At 38.2% G+C, this 14,127-nt stretch overlaps 1 protein-coding gene across 1 annotated transcript; it reads right to left on the bottom strand.

Moving 5' to 3' along the window:
- Nucleotides 1-5,181: 5,181 nt before the first annotated feature.
- On the bottom strand, nt 5,182-8,705 carry Scgb3a2 (secretoglobin family 3A member 2). Its single transcript, XM_059246755.1, has 3 exons — nt 8,342-8,705; nt 5,710-5,909; nt 5,182-5,346 (listed from the first exon to the last, which is right to left on the bottom strand). Exons 1-3 carry the CDS (start codon nt 8,394-8,396, stop codon nt 5,323-5,325), a joined length of 279 nt encoding a protein of 92 aa, XP_059102738.1. The 5' UTR covers nt 8,397-8,705; the 3' UTR covers nt 5,182-5,322.
- Nucleotides 8,706-14,127: the final 5,422 nt, after the last annotated feature.

Here is a 14,127-nt window from a genome sequence, read left to right as displayed (position 1 = left end):
ACTGAATGAGCTACACATCTGGTTAGGGGTATTGCAAAGAGTGATCTTTGACATAAGTATGAAACTAAGGAGTGTCTGTGTCTGTGTTATGAATAGGCTTTAAAATACTGAAAAACTCTTGAAGAATTTGAAGTTTGACTTACTTTACTGTAGAAAAATATCTTTCTTGTTGTATAGCTGATGGATTGAAATGGAATCTTTGGGAATACAGAGAATTGGGAGATTAATACAGCAGCCTGGTGGCACTATTAAGGTTTAAAAAGAGTAGTTAGTACAACAAAAAATATGTAGGATAAACAGGAAAAATTATTATTGACAGAATTTACTTGCTATCTAGAAGGGAACATTGACAAAAGAAAATATTTAGCATAGTTACAAACCTTCTGTCCGAGAAAGCCATGAGAATTATTCTGTTATTAAACTGAGACAGGAAATTAGAAAAGAGGGTTATTTATTATTTAAAAAAAAAGAAATAGGATTCACAGAAAAATCACAACAAACTCCAGAAGCCAATGAACAAAATAAAGCCTCTAAATATGTATGTGTGTAGTTTTTAAATACCCTTGTCAACAGTTTTAAATTTTTATTCAAAAAATTTTTTACATACAACATATTTTCATCATATTGTCCCATCCTTCAACACCTCTCAAATCCTCCCCCACCTCTCTATGCACCCAATTCTGTGTTCTTTCTCTCCTCCAGACTCCAAAAAGAAACTAAGAACAAAGACCAAAACAAATAAAGAAAACAAACAAAAAACCCAGTATGACAAAAAACACCAAAACAAAACAAAACATACACACAAGAAACATATCAATCCAACAACAAAATAAACAAACAAAAAACAAGCAATTAACCAAACAACAACAAAAACCTCAACAACGTGGAGTCAATTTTTGTGTTGGTAAACTACTCATGATCTTGTCTCCTGGGATCCTGGGCATGAAGGCTGTGTTGGAATGTGGTTGATATACCACAGATACTCCACTGGTGAAAATTTATTTTCCCTTTCCCATCATGAATCAATCACAAGTAGATTCTTGGTTAGGAGTGGGACTTTGTGTTCACTTCATCTTCTCTATATTAGGATTTTTTTTCTGGTTTGAATGCATGCCAGTCTTTTGCATGCTGTCACAGTTTCTGTGAGTTCCTAGGTGTGTTAGCCCTGTGTTTTGAAAGAGAGAAAGTTTAAACGCAGGCCTATTGAGTTGAACCTTAGAAGGATCATCTCTTGGAGTTAGTTGTCAGACTAACTAAATAACTAAATCTCTTCTCAAAAAAAGAGATAAAGACCAATGATAGATTTCAAAGTTTAGAACAAGGAGAGTCTAGGCATACTAAGACTTCATACAAGATGAAATGAGAATACTCAAGTTTAGAATCCTAGGAAAATTGTGGGGAAAATCAGAAAATAAGGACCATTTAAAGAAATTAGAAGTTAATGATCAAATAGAAGTAAAGTAGATAAGAAAGAAAAGATGAAAAATAAATAGGGCACAAAACTTTAAATATAATAGAATTGTGTCAGATAACAATTATCTTGAAGTGTGATTAAATATGTTATATTGATGCATATGTGTATGATACTTTTACTTCTTATTGAGGAACTATATACTATATCCCTTCCAAAGTATGTCAGTAGTGATTATTCATGACTAGCTTTGGACAATAAAAAGAATAGTTGGAAATGATATGTATCACCTTCAGGTAGAAGTTTTTAAAAACTAAGCATACTTTTAAATTTTCATCTATGCATACTGTATTTTACATCATCCCCTGATCCTCCCTCCAACCTTCCCATATTCTCTCATCTACTCCTTCTTAAATTCATAATCCTTTCCCTCATTAAGAATCCAACCTTGATTTCACCAGGTTGTCTTTCTCTGTGGCTATTTTAGTCTAAATTGCTGGAGAAAGAATTTGATAATATGTGGTAGACTATTGTCAACCAAACTCAGTCATATACTATGAGTCAAACGTTGCGTATATACAACACTAGGATTTGAGGCTGCTTATTACTGCAGCTGGAAACTAATCTGTTATTACATATTTGGATAAATGAGAAAATGAAACAGAAAGTTTTACCAGGTGCAACTACAAATTGTCCTGACTTCATGATTTTTCTACTTTACAATAGTATAAAAGCATTCTGTAGAAATGGCACTTCAAATTTTGAATTTGAGAGGTCAACATTAACAATAAGATTCTCAATGGGAGAGAGAGAGAGTGACACCTTATGCTGGAGAGAATGTGGAGCTAGGGGAACTCTTCTCCATTGCTGGTGGGAATGTAAGCTTGTACAACCACTTTGGAAATCAATATGGCGATTTCTTAGAAAATTGGGAATCCATCTCCCCCAAGATCCAGCTATACCACTCTTGGGCATATACCCAAGGAATGCTCAACCACACCACAAGAGCACTTGTTCAGCTATATTCATATCAGCATTGTTTGTAATAGCCAGAACATGGAAACAACCTAGATGCCCTTCAACTGAAGAATGGATAAACAAAATGTGGTACATATACACAATGGAATACTACTCAGCAGAGAAAAACAATGACATCATGAGATTTGCAGACAAATGGATGGATCTAGAAAAAATCATCCTGAGTGAGGTATCCCAGACTCAGAAAGACAAACATGGTATGTACTCACTCATAGCAGGATACTAGATGTGGAACAAGGATGACTGGACTGCTACTCACATCACCAGGGAGGCTACCTGGAAAACAGGACCCCAAGAAAGACACAGGGATCGCCCAATGACAGAAAAATGGAATGAGATCTACATGAACAGCCTGGACATGAGTGGGGGTAGTGAAGGGCGAGGGTCGAGGGAAAGAGAGCTTGGGGGAGCGGAAGATCCCAGCTGGATCAAAAACAGAGAGGGAGAACAAGGAATAGGAGACCATGGTAAATGAAGACCACATGAGAATAGGAAGAAACAAAGTGCTAGAGAGGCCCACAGAAATCCACAAAGATACCCCCACAACAGACTGCTGGCAATGGTCGAGAGACAGTCCGAACTGACCTACTCTGGTGATGCGATGGCCAAACACCCTAATTGTCGTGCTAGAAACCTCATCCAACTACTGAGGGATCTGGATGCAGAGATCCATGACTAGGCCCCAGGTGGATCTCTGGGAGTCCAATTAGCGAGAATGAGGAGGGTTTATATGAGTGAGAATTGTTGAGACCAAGGTTGGATAAAGCACAGAGACAAATAGCCAAACGAACGGAAACACATGAAATATGAACCAATGGCTGAGGGGTCACCAACTGGATCAGGCCCTCTGAGTGGGTGAGACAGTTGATTGGCCTGATCTGTTTGGGAGGCATCCAGGCAGTGGCACCGGGTCCTGTGCTCATTGCATGAGTTGGCTGTTTGAAACCTGGGGCCTATGCAGGGTCCCTTGGCTCGGCATGGGAGGAGGGGACTGGACCTACCTGGACTGAGTCCACCAGGTTGATCTCAGTCTGTGGGGAAGGCTTTGCCCTGGAGGAGATTGGAATGGGGGGCGGGCTGGGGGGAAGGTGAGGGGGTCGGGAGGGGGGAGAACAAGGGAATCTGTGGCTGATATGTAGAACTGAATTGTGTTGCAAAATAAAAAAAAAAATCAAAAAAAAAAAATAAGATTCTCTCTGATCATCCTGGGGTCAAGCCACAGCTTCCATACAGCTACGAGGTGACAATGGTACATATTAGCATTCCACACTGTCCTATGAGGCCAAGCTATAATGTTCAGTAAGCTGGGAGTATTGAGTGCTCTTTTTGCTTACAATGGATGTATTGTGATATAAACCCATACTAAGTCAAGAAATAATCTGTACTTCTGTACTTTAGTTAAAAAAAAAAAAAAGAAAGAAAGAAAGAAAAAAAGAAAAGAAAAATAGCCAAGAAATGGCAGGAAATCAAGGTTTGTCTTATTATTTTATTAGTCAAAATCCAACCAGGAAATAGAAGTACTCTTATGCGCTTAGACTACATAAAACGTAACGCAAGGAGTTGATTCAGATGTTAGAATTGACTGAGTGAGGATAGAAGAGCTTCAAATCATGTCAGTATTGGGAAGACAATCCAGAAACTGACAAGAGGAAAAGCCACAGCCACATCATGCTTGCTGGAGAACGAAACTGCATATGCAATCAGATAATCAGAGTTCAGAGACTGGAGTCTCCTGGCAAAATCTGGGTTCATTGCAGTCCCAAACATCCCAACCTAGAACCCTGGACATGGTGCTCTCACTTCCAAAGACTTCCATCAATGAGAAGCAAAGAGATCCACTCCCACAATAGGTTCCTCTTTCTTCAACTCTTGTCTGAGTCTCTCAATGTCCACTGACCTGTCACCCACAGAAACTCTATCTGTGGCAATCAACGTGCTATTTTCTCTCTTCCTTCAACAGAAACCAGAGTAGAGGAAGGACAAAGAAATATGTCTGATGGCAAACGTTTCTAAGACTGTGATAGGCCCAATAGTGCAAAGAGAGTAACACTCTCCATAGGAACAAACTTGATTTTTCATGAAGGTCTGCTAGCACAAAAGGGGTTCAGTTATATGTTTCGTGTGTCTGAGACTGGAGTACACATATAAAAATGATATTAATGAGATTAGATATTTGAACAAAAACCAGATCATTAAGAGCCCTGTGTGTCATGCACAGTAGGTTGAAATCTATTCTTCAGGTGATCATAACATAAGCAAAAATTCTGTCATGGAAAGATAAGTTCAACATTGTTGAAGATGCTAGATTTAGCAGAAGAAATAGATAATTTATAAATGCTTTGCCCAAGGATTCTGTAGTAAAGGCTTGACTTGAGAGAAGACACCTTAAAGCTATTGAATGGTCTTAATGTAGCTACAAACTTGGTACAAATTAGCATCATGGGGTTGCAATGATATCAGCATGGTCTTAGTCTTATTAAACATTACTTGATTTTTTTTCGCTTTTTAAATGCAACTTTTTAAATGAGAGAATAGGAAGTTGATGAATCTAGAGACACCAGTAGATAAAGAAAGGCAGGGAATGGAGATATTTGACATATAGAAAAGAGAAAGTAATGATCATATCCTTCATATGCTAGACTATCTGTCTAATAACAGAGTCTCTAGAGACTGTGGACCGAGAATAAAACTGTCTAGTTAGATTCAAGAATGAACACAGGCTGAGCCCCAGATCTTTTCATTGCTTTATTCATTCTTTTCTAGACTCACTATGCTTTAGGACATAGTCTCCAAACGGTAGAATGAGATTCGGCCAACCAGGATGTGCACATCCTTCTCTTTCCACTCCCACCTTCACTCTCTTTATACAGATGTTACACTAGGTGTGATAGGGCCTCCTGGAAAACAGAAGCACAGAGATAAAGATGCCAGCCTGTTACATGTAATTAGCAAGTTTCAAAAATATTCACTTTCACTCTCCTATTTGACAACGTTTTGCTGATGTTGAAGTAAAGACTCAGTGTTCCTTATCAAGGATTTCAAAGCTGTGCAGTTAGATGAATTCACACCTTAGACTGTTCAAATGTTCTTTGTATAAATGCAGATATTTTGCTTCTTGGAGTCACTGGGATATTATACACATATTTCATGAGTATAATCAATGGAGAAGAAATAATACACTTATAAGCAATGAGAGGGCATTCGGGTAGCTAAGGCTTCTCCCCTGGAAACAAGACCTCCCCCATCCAAGTTGTGATTACCAGAAGCTTCTTCACAGCCTCTGAAGCCTCTGGCCCCAGTTCATCCACACACTTCTTCAGCCCTGCCACCAGATGTTCTACAGAGATTCCCAGAGTTTTCAGAAGCATCTTCAAAGGATCAAATAAGGGAAGAACATTGTCCAAAGGTAAAGGTAGGTTTCCAACAGGAAGAGGGGCACTGTTGATGAGGAAGGCAGTGGCTGCAGAGCAAAAGAGAACAGATTGAAACACGGTACCCCCATCCCTGTCTAAGACCCCATTTCCTTCATCTCTGCCCATCACAGTCTCTACCCTCCATCCATTCATTGGGATTTCCCGTGAATATCTATGCTTTTGGGAGTTTGCATGTGGCAACCCATCTCCCTAGAACTTGCTCTCTCCTGGTAACTGTAGTCCTTTCTTCCTCTTGTGGTCTGGTTTCTTTTTACATGTTACGCCTTACAGAAGCCTGTAGCAGCCACTACACTTGAACATCATCTTCTGTTACTCTTTTCTCATATTTTTCTTATCACTACCTACAATATTATGTGTGTGTTATTTTACTACCTTCATCCTCTCATTGGAATAGAAACTTCGTGAGATTAGTAATGTATTTACTTTTGTTGCTGTGCCTGATGCTCAGAACTGACTGTGGCATGTAGTAAGGGAAAGTGCTGAAAATGAATTCAGTAAATACTAACGGGTGATATTGAATAAGAAAGTACTTTGTATATAGGCTGTCCATAGCCACAGCCTTCCAGCCAAAGGAGAGGTGCCATAAAGCTTCTCCATTCAAGGTCAAGCATAGATGCACTAGATAATGTCCATGAAATCATGTCCGTTCAGGGTAACATCATAATTGCCACCAGTTAGAGCAGGAACAGTTCTGAGAGTAAGGAGAGAGAAAGCATTTAGACACAAAATCAATAAATCATTGGGATGTTAAAATGAATATATATATATACATACACACATATAAATATATATATGCATGTATGCATGTATGTGTCTATACACACACACATACACACACACACATATTTAGTCTGGCCATCTATCCAGAGAGGAAGACCAGAGTGCAGAATTTCAGTGGGTATGGTCAATAGGTAGATGATAGGATGGTGCTGTAAAAATTCATTAAAATCAGATTTTTTTAAACGTCTTCAATACCATACCCACAATTATGGAACTTTTTCCAGAGGACAGTAGGGAGTTATCAAAGTTTTTTCATGGGGCAATTGCATTTTACATCTTTGGTTTAAGTCACTAGCAATAGGAATCGGCAGGGAGGATGAAGGATAGAAAGAAATCAGAAAGGACATTTAGAGGCTGAGCAAGGTACTTATAGAAGGAACAGGTAGAGATAAGGGAAACTGCTCATGATTAGTTTATGATGTATGAATATGTGCACATATCATGTAAAGCCTATTAATTTTTACAATCAACAAGTTAATAATTACAATTTAAAATAATGGTTTTTAATTTTCCAGCTTAAAAAGGAGGGAAATTACTTAGCATAGAAAATAAACAGAATAGAAAAATATGTGATGTACTTTTTTTTGGAAAACCAATGCAGATACATAAATACATGTGTGCATGGGAACATTCACATAAGAATCTATACCTTACTAGCTAAGACTTTCCATAGTTCATTTTTTCTTTGAAAAACGTCTTGATTCCTGATTCAAAGCATGAAACTGAGCCTGTCCCACACCCTGCCTCCATCTTTTATCATCTATTTTCCCTCTCAAACATTCTCCGCATAGGGTGGTAGTTATTTTGATCCATGCTCCTTTCCGCTGCCATATTTGTCTACAAAACTTTCTTTACACATCAAGGGACAATGAAACATTCACAACTGTCCAAATTTCTCAACAAAAAAAAAATACAAAGAATGATCTTAGGTCAGGATCTTAATTGCAGGTAGCACTCAGCATCTCATGGTTAATCCTCATATCATTCACATTAAAGTTTTCCATGAGTTTCTGTATCTTTCTGGGGGATATTCTTTGAATCTTTTACCCTTGGTGAACAATGACTACCATCAAGCATTTTTCTCAGGGATCCAAACACCTCATTCTGGTAGTTACAGTGGTTCCCTCTAAAAGGAGTGGCTTAGGTTCTGAGAAGCCAGCTTCTGTACCTTATTAGAAAATTAAACACTTCAGGTTCCAGTACACCCACTGAACTCTGCCTGTATATCTCACTGGATTGTGCAGTGCAATAATCTCTGCAGAAGTTTCACCCCATGCCCAACTGTAAGAACTTTTGCAACAGTTTTTATAGCCAATAAATAAAATTGTTTCAAGGGAATCTGCCTAGCAGTCTGACTAATTGGAGATAAGAGCAAGAATAACTTCAAAACACTGTTAAAAAAATTAAGGGAAACTGTGATGTCCATTGTCCAACAGCAGAATGGGCTTTGTGGACCCTCAGTAGGAGCTGGTTAATTTACTGTGTATTGGAGATAGTCCTTACATCGGGTTAGCTTGCCTGATAGAGGATCCCCACTATTTTCTAACAGTTACCAACATTTTCTGTGACTCTGAAATTTCTTTTATCGTGCTTCACTGCCAGTATGCCAGGCTTAGTTGTGTTATTACAATAGAAACAAAAAAGTAGAGAACTATTGATGCTCCAGATGGTAACTTACCAGTATAACCACAAATGCTGATGATCACCAGCAGAAAGATGGATATCACCTTCATAGCTGGTGTCTGTGATGATTTCCTGGACTTTGAACAATCGGAAAGCCCAACGAATCCACAGGGATGTCTGCTTTGCCACACATGCACTAATATATGCACCGAAGACCTGAATTTCAACCATTGTCTTTTGACTCACCCCACAAAGAAGAGCATAAAGGGCCTGCTTCCTAACCAAACACAGTGGAGGGCTTTCCACTTTTCATCACATTCTCATGAGGACCAAAGCCACACACGGAAGTAGTCTCAAGTAGTTCTTTCCCAAGCCCTCACATAGAAACGATGGCAGACTGCAAAGAATTCTTCTCCTGGAAGAACACTTAAGAAGAAGAGAAGGCTTTATGTCAGGATAAAGGCATATTTTCCTCCAGTTTGTTCTCTATTTATTTAAAGTTTAGAGAATTGCATTACCTGCTAGACTTCCTCAATTTAGCTTAATGACACTGCCATGTTTCTCTTGAATTTGCTCATTGATCAATATTAACATACTGACTATGACAAGGTCACCAGATCTCTGTTATCTTTCCTAGTGTCCTCCAGTAATCCAAGGACAATTCAGGGTATGTTTATCTATCATCATCTAATACATATCTGTGTCATCTATAACATTCTGTGCATTCTGAGAATCAATCTACATTTGGAAAAACCAATCCATTTCCAAGGCTGTCTTCCCAGGATCCAGGGCTCAGCCATGGGACATCAGAATGACCACAGCAGTAAACAACATTTACTGGAGTTCATTAGGGGCATTGGCTAAGCACTGAATACAAAAAAAAAAAAAAAACCAGGTCGTAAGAGAACATTCAATAGGAGAAACAAGACAGAGTCCATGTGGTTCATGGAATGAGTTGAGAACCCATTGGTCATGTTTTACTGCCTATTTCCAATACCAGAAAATGCAAAGAAGACATGTGTTGTCAGTCCCTTAATATGTGAGATCAAACTTGCCCTAACTTTCCCCCATATGAAGGTGTGGTATTACTATAAAGACTTAATAAATAGTACAAAGGCATATGTGTGTCAAATAAAAATGAATATGTAGGTCATCTGTTACTAATTTCTATACATTGTTAAATTGTACTGTTTTACTGCTGTTAATTTCAGCTACTTGATAAACTAAATGAAAAGACTACAGATTGCTTCTGTGCAAAGTGAGTGCTGCTTTCTCTATGTACTGTTTCTAGTTCTCAGACATATTAATACCTATAATAATAACATGAGGTGGCTATGCTGCCTCCCATAAGTTTTATGTCATCATTTCTTTTGGCATACTAAACATCCACTGTCTTATACCAGGGCTGCCATGCCTAGTGTGATTTAAAAATCATCTTAATAGTGGTTTCTAGAGTTTCCCTCTCAGCTTCAGGAGACATGCTGGCAGACACTGTTCTTTCTCCATGCCTCCAGCTCCTTCCCGCCAAGGCCTCACCTGTGCTTCTAATGTTCTGAACTCTCGTGTGAATTGCCTTTTTATTCCACATTTCTGTTATTTAAGACATGTAGAATCCCTGCTGACCCTGAAGACAATGGCTTCACCCAAATTCCTAATTCCTAGAGGTTAAGAGCAACTCAACTGTGAGTTCATTTTTTCTTCATGTGCAAAACAAACAATTCAGAGTCCAAACATTTTCCCTGGGCAAAAGCTCTGTTTGTCAAGACACTCTGAATCTCTGTTTCCCCTGCCCTTATCACTGCAGTCATGTACTAGCTGACTAAAGACAGTTCAGCAGGACTGGAGCCCATTGGAACTGTTCAAACTAGTCATTCTTTAGTTCATTGCTCTATTACTCTTATCATTTCCCTTGGAAACAGCAATAAGAGCTCTTGGCCACGTTTTACCTACTCATCTCTCTCCCCAGGACCTTGTCGCTCCTGTGAATTCCTAGGCCCTTTGTCATGCCATGTTCCTGTACCAGGTACCAAATTCTGTTTACACTGACGGTCATCTCCTGATCTGCTGGTAAGAATATTTATAAAATAAAATCTTTTATTTTTAATTTGTTCTTTGAGAATTCTCAAATCCTTTCTTGCATGTTTTTTTCTGACACTGCTAACAGCTTTCTTTGCATCATGGATTGAAGTCTTCTTTCTAAGGTTTAGTTGTGAGTATCTTGAGAAGGTTGTTTCCTCATTTTGGATCCTAATACAGAGCCCAGCAAAGTTTATAATTACAAGGAGTCTCAATGCCAGATCCCATGTGTAATCATTTCAGTCTTATAATATACCCTCTATTGATAAGTTTTCATGGCATTTTTAAACAAATGACATAAAACCAGAAGCACTGAGTTAATTGTTGAGGTCACTTAATCAAAGACAGGATTTACATTATCACCTCAATACAGATAAGCTTTTGACAAATTTCACTCGTTTCTTCTTGGAAAAAGCCCTAAAGAAACTAGGAATAGAATAAAAATGTCCCAACATAGTAAAAGGCTATATCCTATCAACCTTCAGCCAACATCACACTGAATGAGGAAAACCTCATTGAATTTCCATTACAATCAAGAAGGGGACAAGGGCCTGGCAGTGGTGGAACATGCCTTTAACCCCAGCACTCGGGAGGCAGAGCCAGGCAAGATCCAGGACAGTCACCAAAACTACACAGAGAAACCCTGTCCAAAAAAAAAAAAAAAAAAAAAAAAAAAAAAGGAAGGGGACAAGAGCTCCTACTTGCTCTACTTTTATTCAACATGGTCTTAGAAGTCTTAGCTAGAGCAATAAGACAAGAGAAAGAGAAGGTATACAAATAGGAAAAGTAGAAGGCTAGCCCTTATTTGCAAATGATATGATCCTATATATACAACATTATAAAGATTCTACCAGAAAGTTCTAATAACAAACACTTTCAGCAAAGTAGTAGACTACAAATTCAACATCTGAAGACCAGTAGCTTTTCTATATACTGATAGCAAACGAGCTGATAAAGAAATCACAAAACCAATGACATTCACAGTGGCTTCGAACAATCTTAAATACCTAAGAATAAGTCTAACCAAGGAACTTAATGACTTCTCTGACAAAAATGATAACACACTGAAGATAAATAAAAGACACCAGACTTCCTAGACCTGTGAGTTAGCTGAATTAATGAGCGAAATACCTGTATTACTAAAAGTGATCTACAGACCAAATACAATCAAATTTTATTAAAATTTCAATGACTTTTGTTTGTACCTGGAAATTCAAGAATAAAAGTTTGAATTTAAACAAAAAATTTTTTTTTCAATGCCTGGGACCCACCTAGGCCCTCTGAATGCAGGTAACAGTTATGTGGCTTGGGACAGGTGTTACAGCCACATTGCCCTCATATCCAGGTAAGGACTTTCTTAAAATGACTCTAATCACTTGGGAAGTATGACAAATGAGATTATTCTATGAAATTCAAAAACTTCTGCATAGTATGAGAAACATATAAAAACCAAAGTAAGAGTAAGTCCAGGCTGGTGGGCTGACCAACCCTGTAACTACCCAGACCCAGAACCAGGGTTGTGTGTTAGCCCACCCCAACATCCATCTCAACTTTAATCTGCTGGAATGAGAGTCAGGAGGATCAGTCCTGAGGATCCCAGGGCAGGAACTCCAAGGCACATGGAAGCATCAAGATGTCTGGGCGGGGTGTGGGGATGGGGTGGGGTGGGTCATGAAGTCTCAGTGAGGGCCCAGTGTCGATGTTGTGGCAGAGATCAGGGGCCTCAAACCGGACCAATGGTTCTTTGGTATGAACGCCTGCATGTAAAAATATATGAATAAAGGGGTTTACTGTGTGACTGTATTATACTGCAACTTCCATGAGGAGATTTTCCCTTTCTTCCTTTTTTTTCCTTTTTTCTCTTTAATTTTATTTTGTTTTATTTGGGTGGAGGAGGGAGATGGGTGGGATCAGGAAGCATAATATTAAAGATACAAAGAAATAAAAAGAAAGTTTAAAAAATTAAGTCTATAGAGTGAAGGAAAATCATTACTAGCAGTTCTGAAAAGAGAAGTAATATCCAGAATAAATAATGGACTCAAAAACACTAGATGCCAGAAAGCCAACCAACCCATTCAATAAATGAGTTAGTGAAATAAATAGAGTTTGTAAGAGATGAAATATAAATGGTCAAGAGATTCATTTTTAAATATTCAACATCTTTAGATACTAAAGAAAAGCAAAATAAAACCATAGTGACATTCTATCTTACACTGGCCAGAAGTCCTATCAAAAAAAAAAATTTCAAATGCTATTAAAAAGGTAAATTAGTCTAACCACTATGAAAATGAATGTGCAGATTTCTCAAAATAGCAAAAATAGAACTACCACTGAACCCAGTTATACCACTTCTGGTTATGTACAAACGACCCCAAGTCAACATATCACAGAGACATTAGAGCATCGATGTTTACTGTAGCCCTGTTCACAAGATCTGAGTCTAAATGTCTATCAACAGATGGATAAAGAAAATGTGCTGTTGATATACAATGGAATTTTATTCCTCCATAAAACAATAAAATGATGTCATTGGCTATAAAATTGATGAAACTGGAGATTGTCATATTCAGTGAAATAAGCCAATCTCAGAAAGACAAGTATGTTTTCGGTAATTTGTGGACCTGGGGGATTCACATATGTATGTGAGTACATGTTAGGGGGGTATACATGTGAAGACCAGAGGACAACCCCAGACACCACTCCTCAGATGTGATCCACCTTGCTTTTTGAGATAGCTCCCTCTCTGGCGGCAGGCAGAATATGAAGAGGTCCAAGATTAAAGTTTTTTTTTGTTTGTTTGTTTGTTTTTTTGTTTTTCTTGTTTTTTTTTTTTTTTTTTGTCAGCTTGTCTTGGATGGAGCCATACATGTTTCTACATTATTGATATCTTGCTGATGAATTCAGCTGCGCTGTTACTACCGTCACTATGGCTATCCTTCTCAGACACAAGAATCTAGCTTCTTTAGCCTTCCAACATGGGGCAGAGACCATTGGCTCTTCCTCTATTGCAGACCAGCTCCAGGCTGCAGGTAGGGCTCTAAGAGCATGCCCCAGTGTCTCAAAACTAAGACATTTTTCTGTCTGAAGGGTTAGAAGTAATACACATTTCCATCTATTTTCTTGGTGGTTACTTTTCTTTAGTCTCTCATGTTTGCTCTGAATTCCTTTGTTCTACACACACACACACACACACACACACACACACACACACACACACACACGTTAATGTTGTATATAGGAGTTATATTTGAAGGTAACATTTTATTTGATAAGAAAGAGTCATCCTGACAACACACTTGTAATAAACCTCAACTTCTTGATTGGTAGGGCTGCAAAGTGCAGCTGCAGCTGCAAAGAAAGAACAAGTCATTAAGTTATCTACCTAAAGAGATAATCTTATAAAGGATTAAAAGAGTTATAAAGCCAAACTATTGAGGAGTCTAAGAAAATAAGGAACTCGTGCATATATCCTATATTTTTTAGTGTAACAAACATTTTAAACTAACATTTTGTGATTAACAAAAATGCCAGGCTTTCTAGAGCTGGAAGTGTTTACAAAGAGAGCTGTGTCTTAAATGCTTTGGTTGGAACTCAGGTTTACCTTAAATCTCCTAATATAAGCCTGCTTGGCATGTTCCAAGGCACAGTGATGCTAAAAGCATTTTAAATCCTGAAATATATTTTTCTGTCTTATGTGTAACTTCAGAGCATAAAAAAGGGAACTTATAAGTCTTTTTTGCCCACGCAATTTCAGGCCCCAACATT

This window comes from Peromyscus eremicus, chromosome 19 (genome assembly GCF_949786415.1).
Source record: "Peromyscus eremicus chromosome 19, PerEre_H2_v1, whole genome shotgun sequence".
NCBI lineage: Eukaryota > Metazoa > Chordata > Mammalia > Rodentia > Cricetidae > Peromyscus > Peromyscus eremicus.
The sequence above is the reverse complement of the archived record's forward strand: the minus strand, read 5'-3'. Positions and strand labels throughout refer to the sequence as shown.

Bases quoted from the DNA above. Each gene is read 5' to 3' on its own strand.
- Scgb3a2 (XM_059246755.1), bottom strand. From the start codon at position 8,396: ATGAAGGTGATATCCATCTTTCTGCTGGTGATCATCAGCATTTGTGGT. The intron at 5,910-8,341 runs GTAAGTTACCAT...TTTGCTCTGCAG, and splicing joins CAGCATTTGTGGTTATACTG to CCACTGCCTTCCTCATCAAC. The intron at 5,347-5,709 runs GTAATCACAACT...TCTGTTTTCCAG, and splicing joins AGGCTGTGAAGAAGCTTCTG to GAGGCCCTATCACACCTAGT.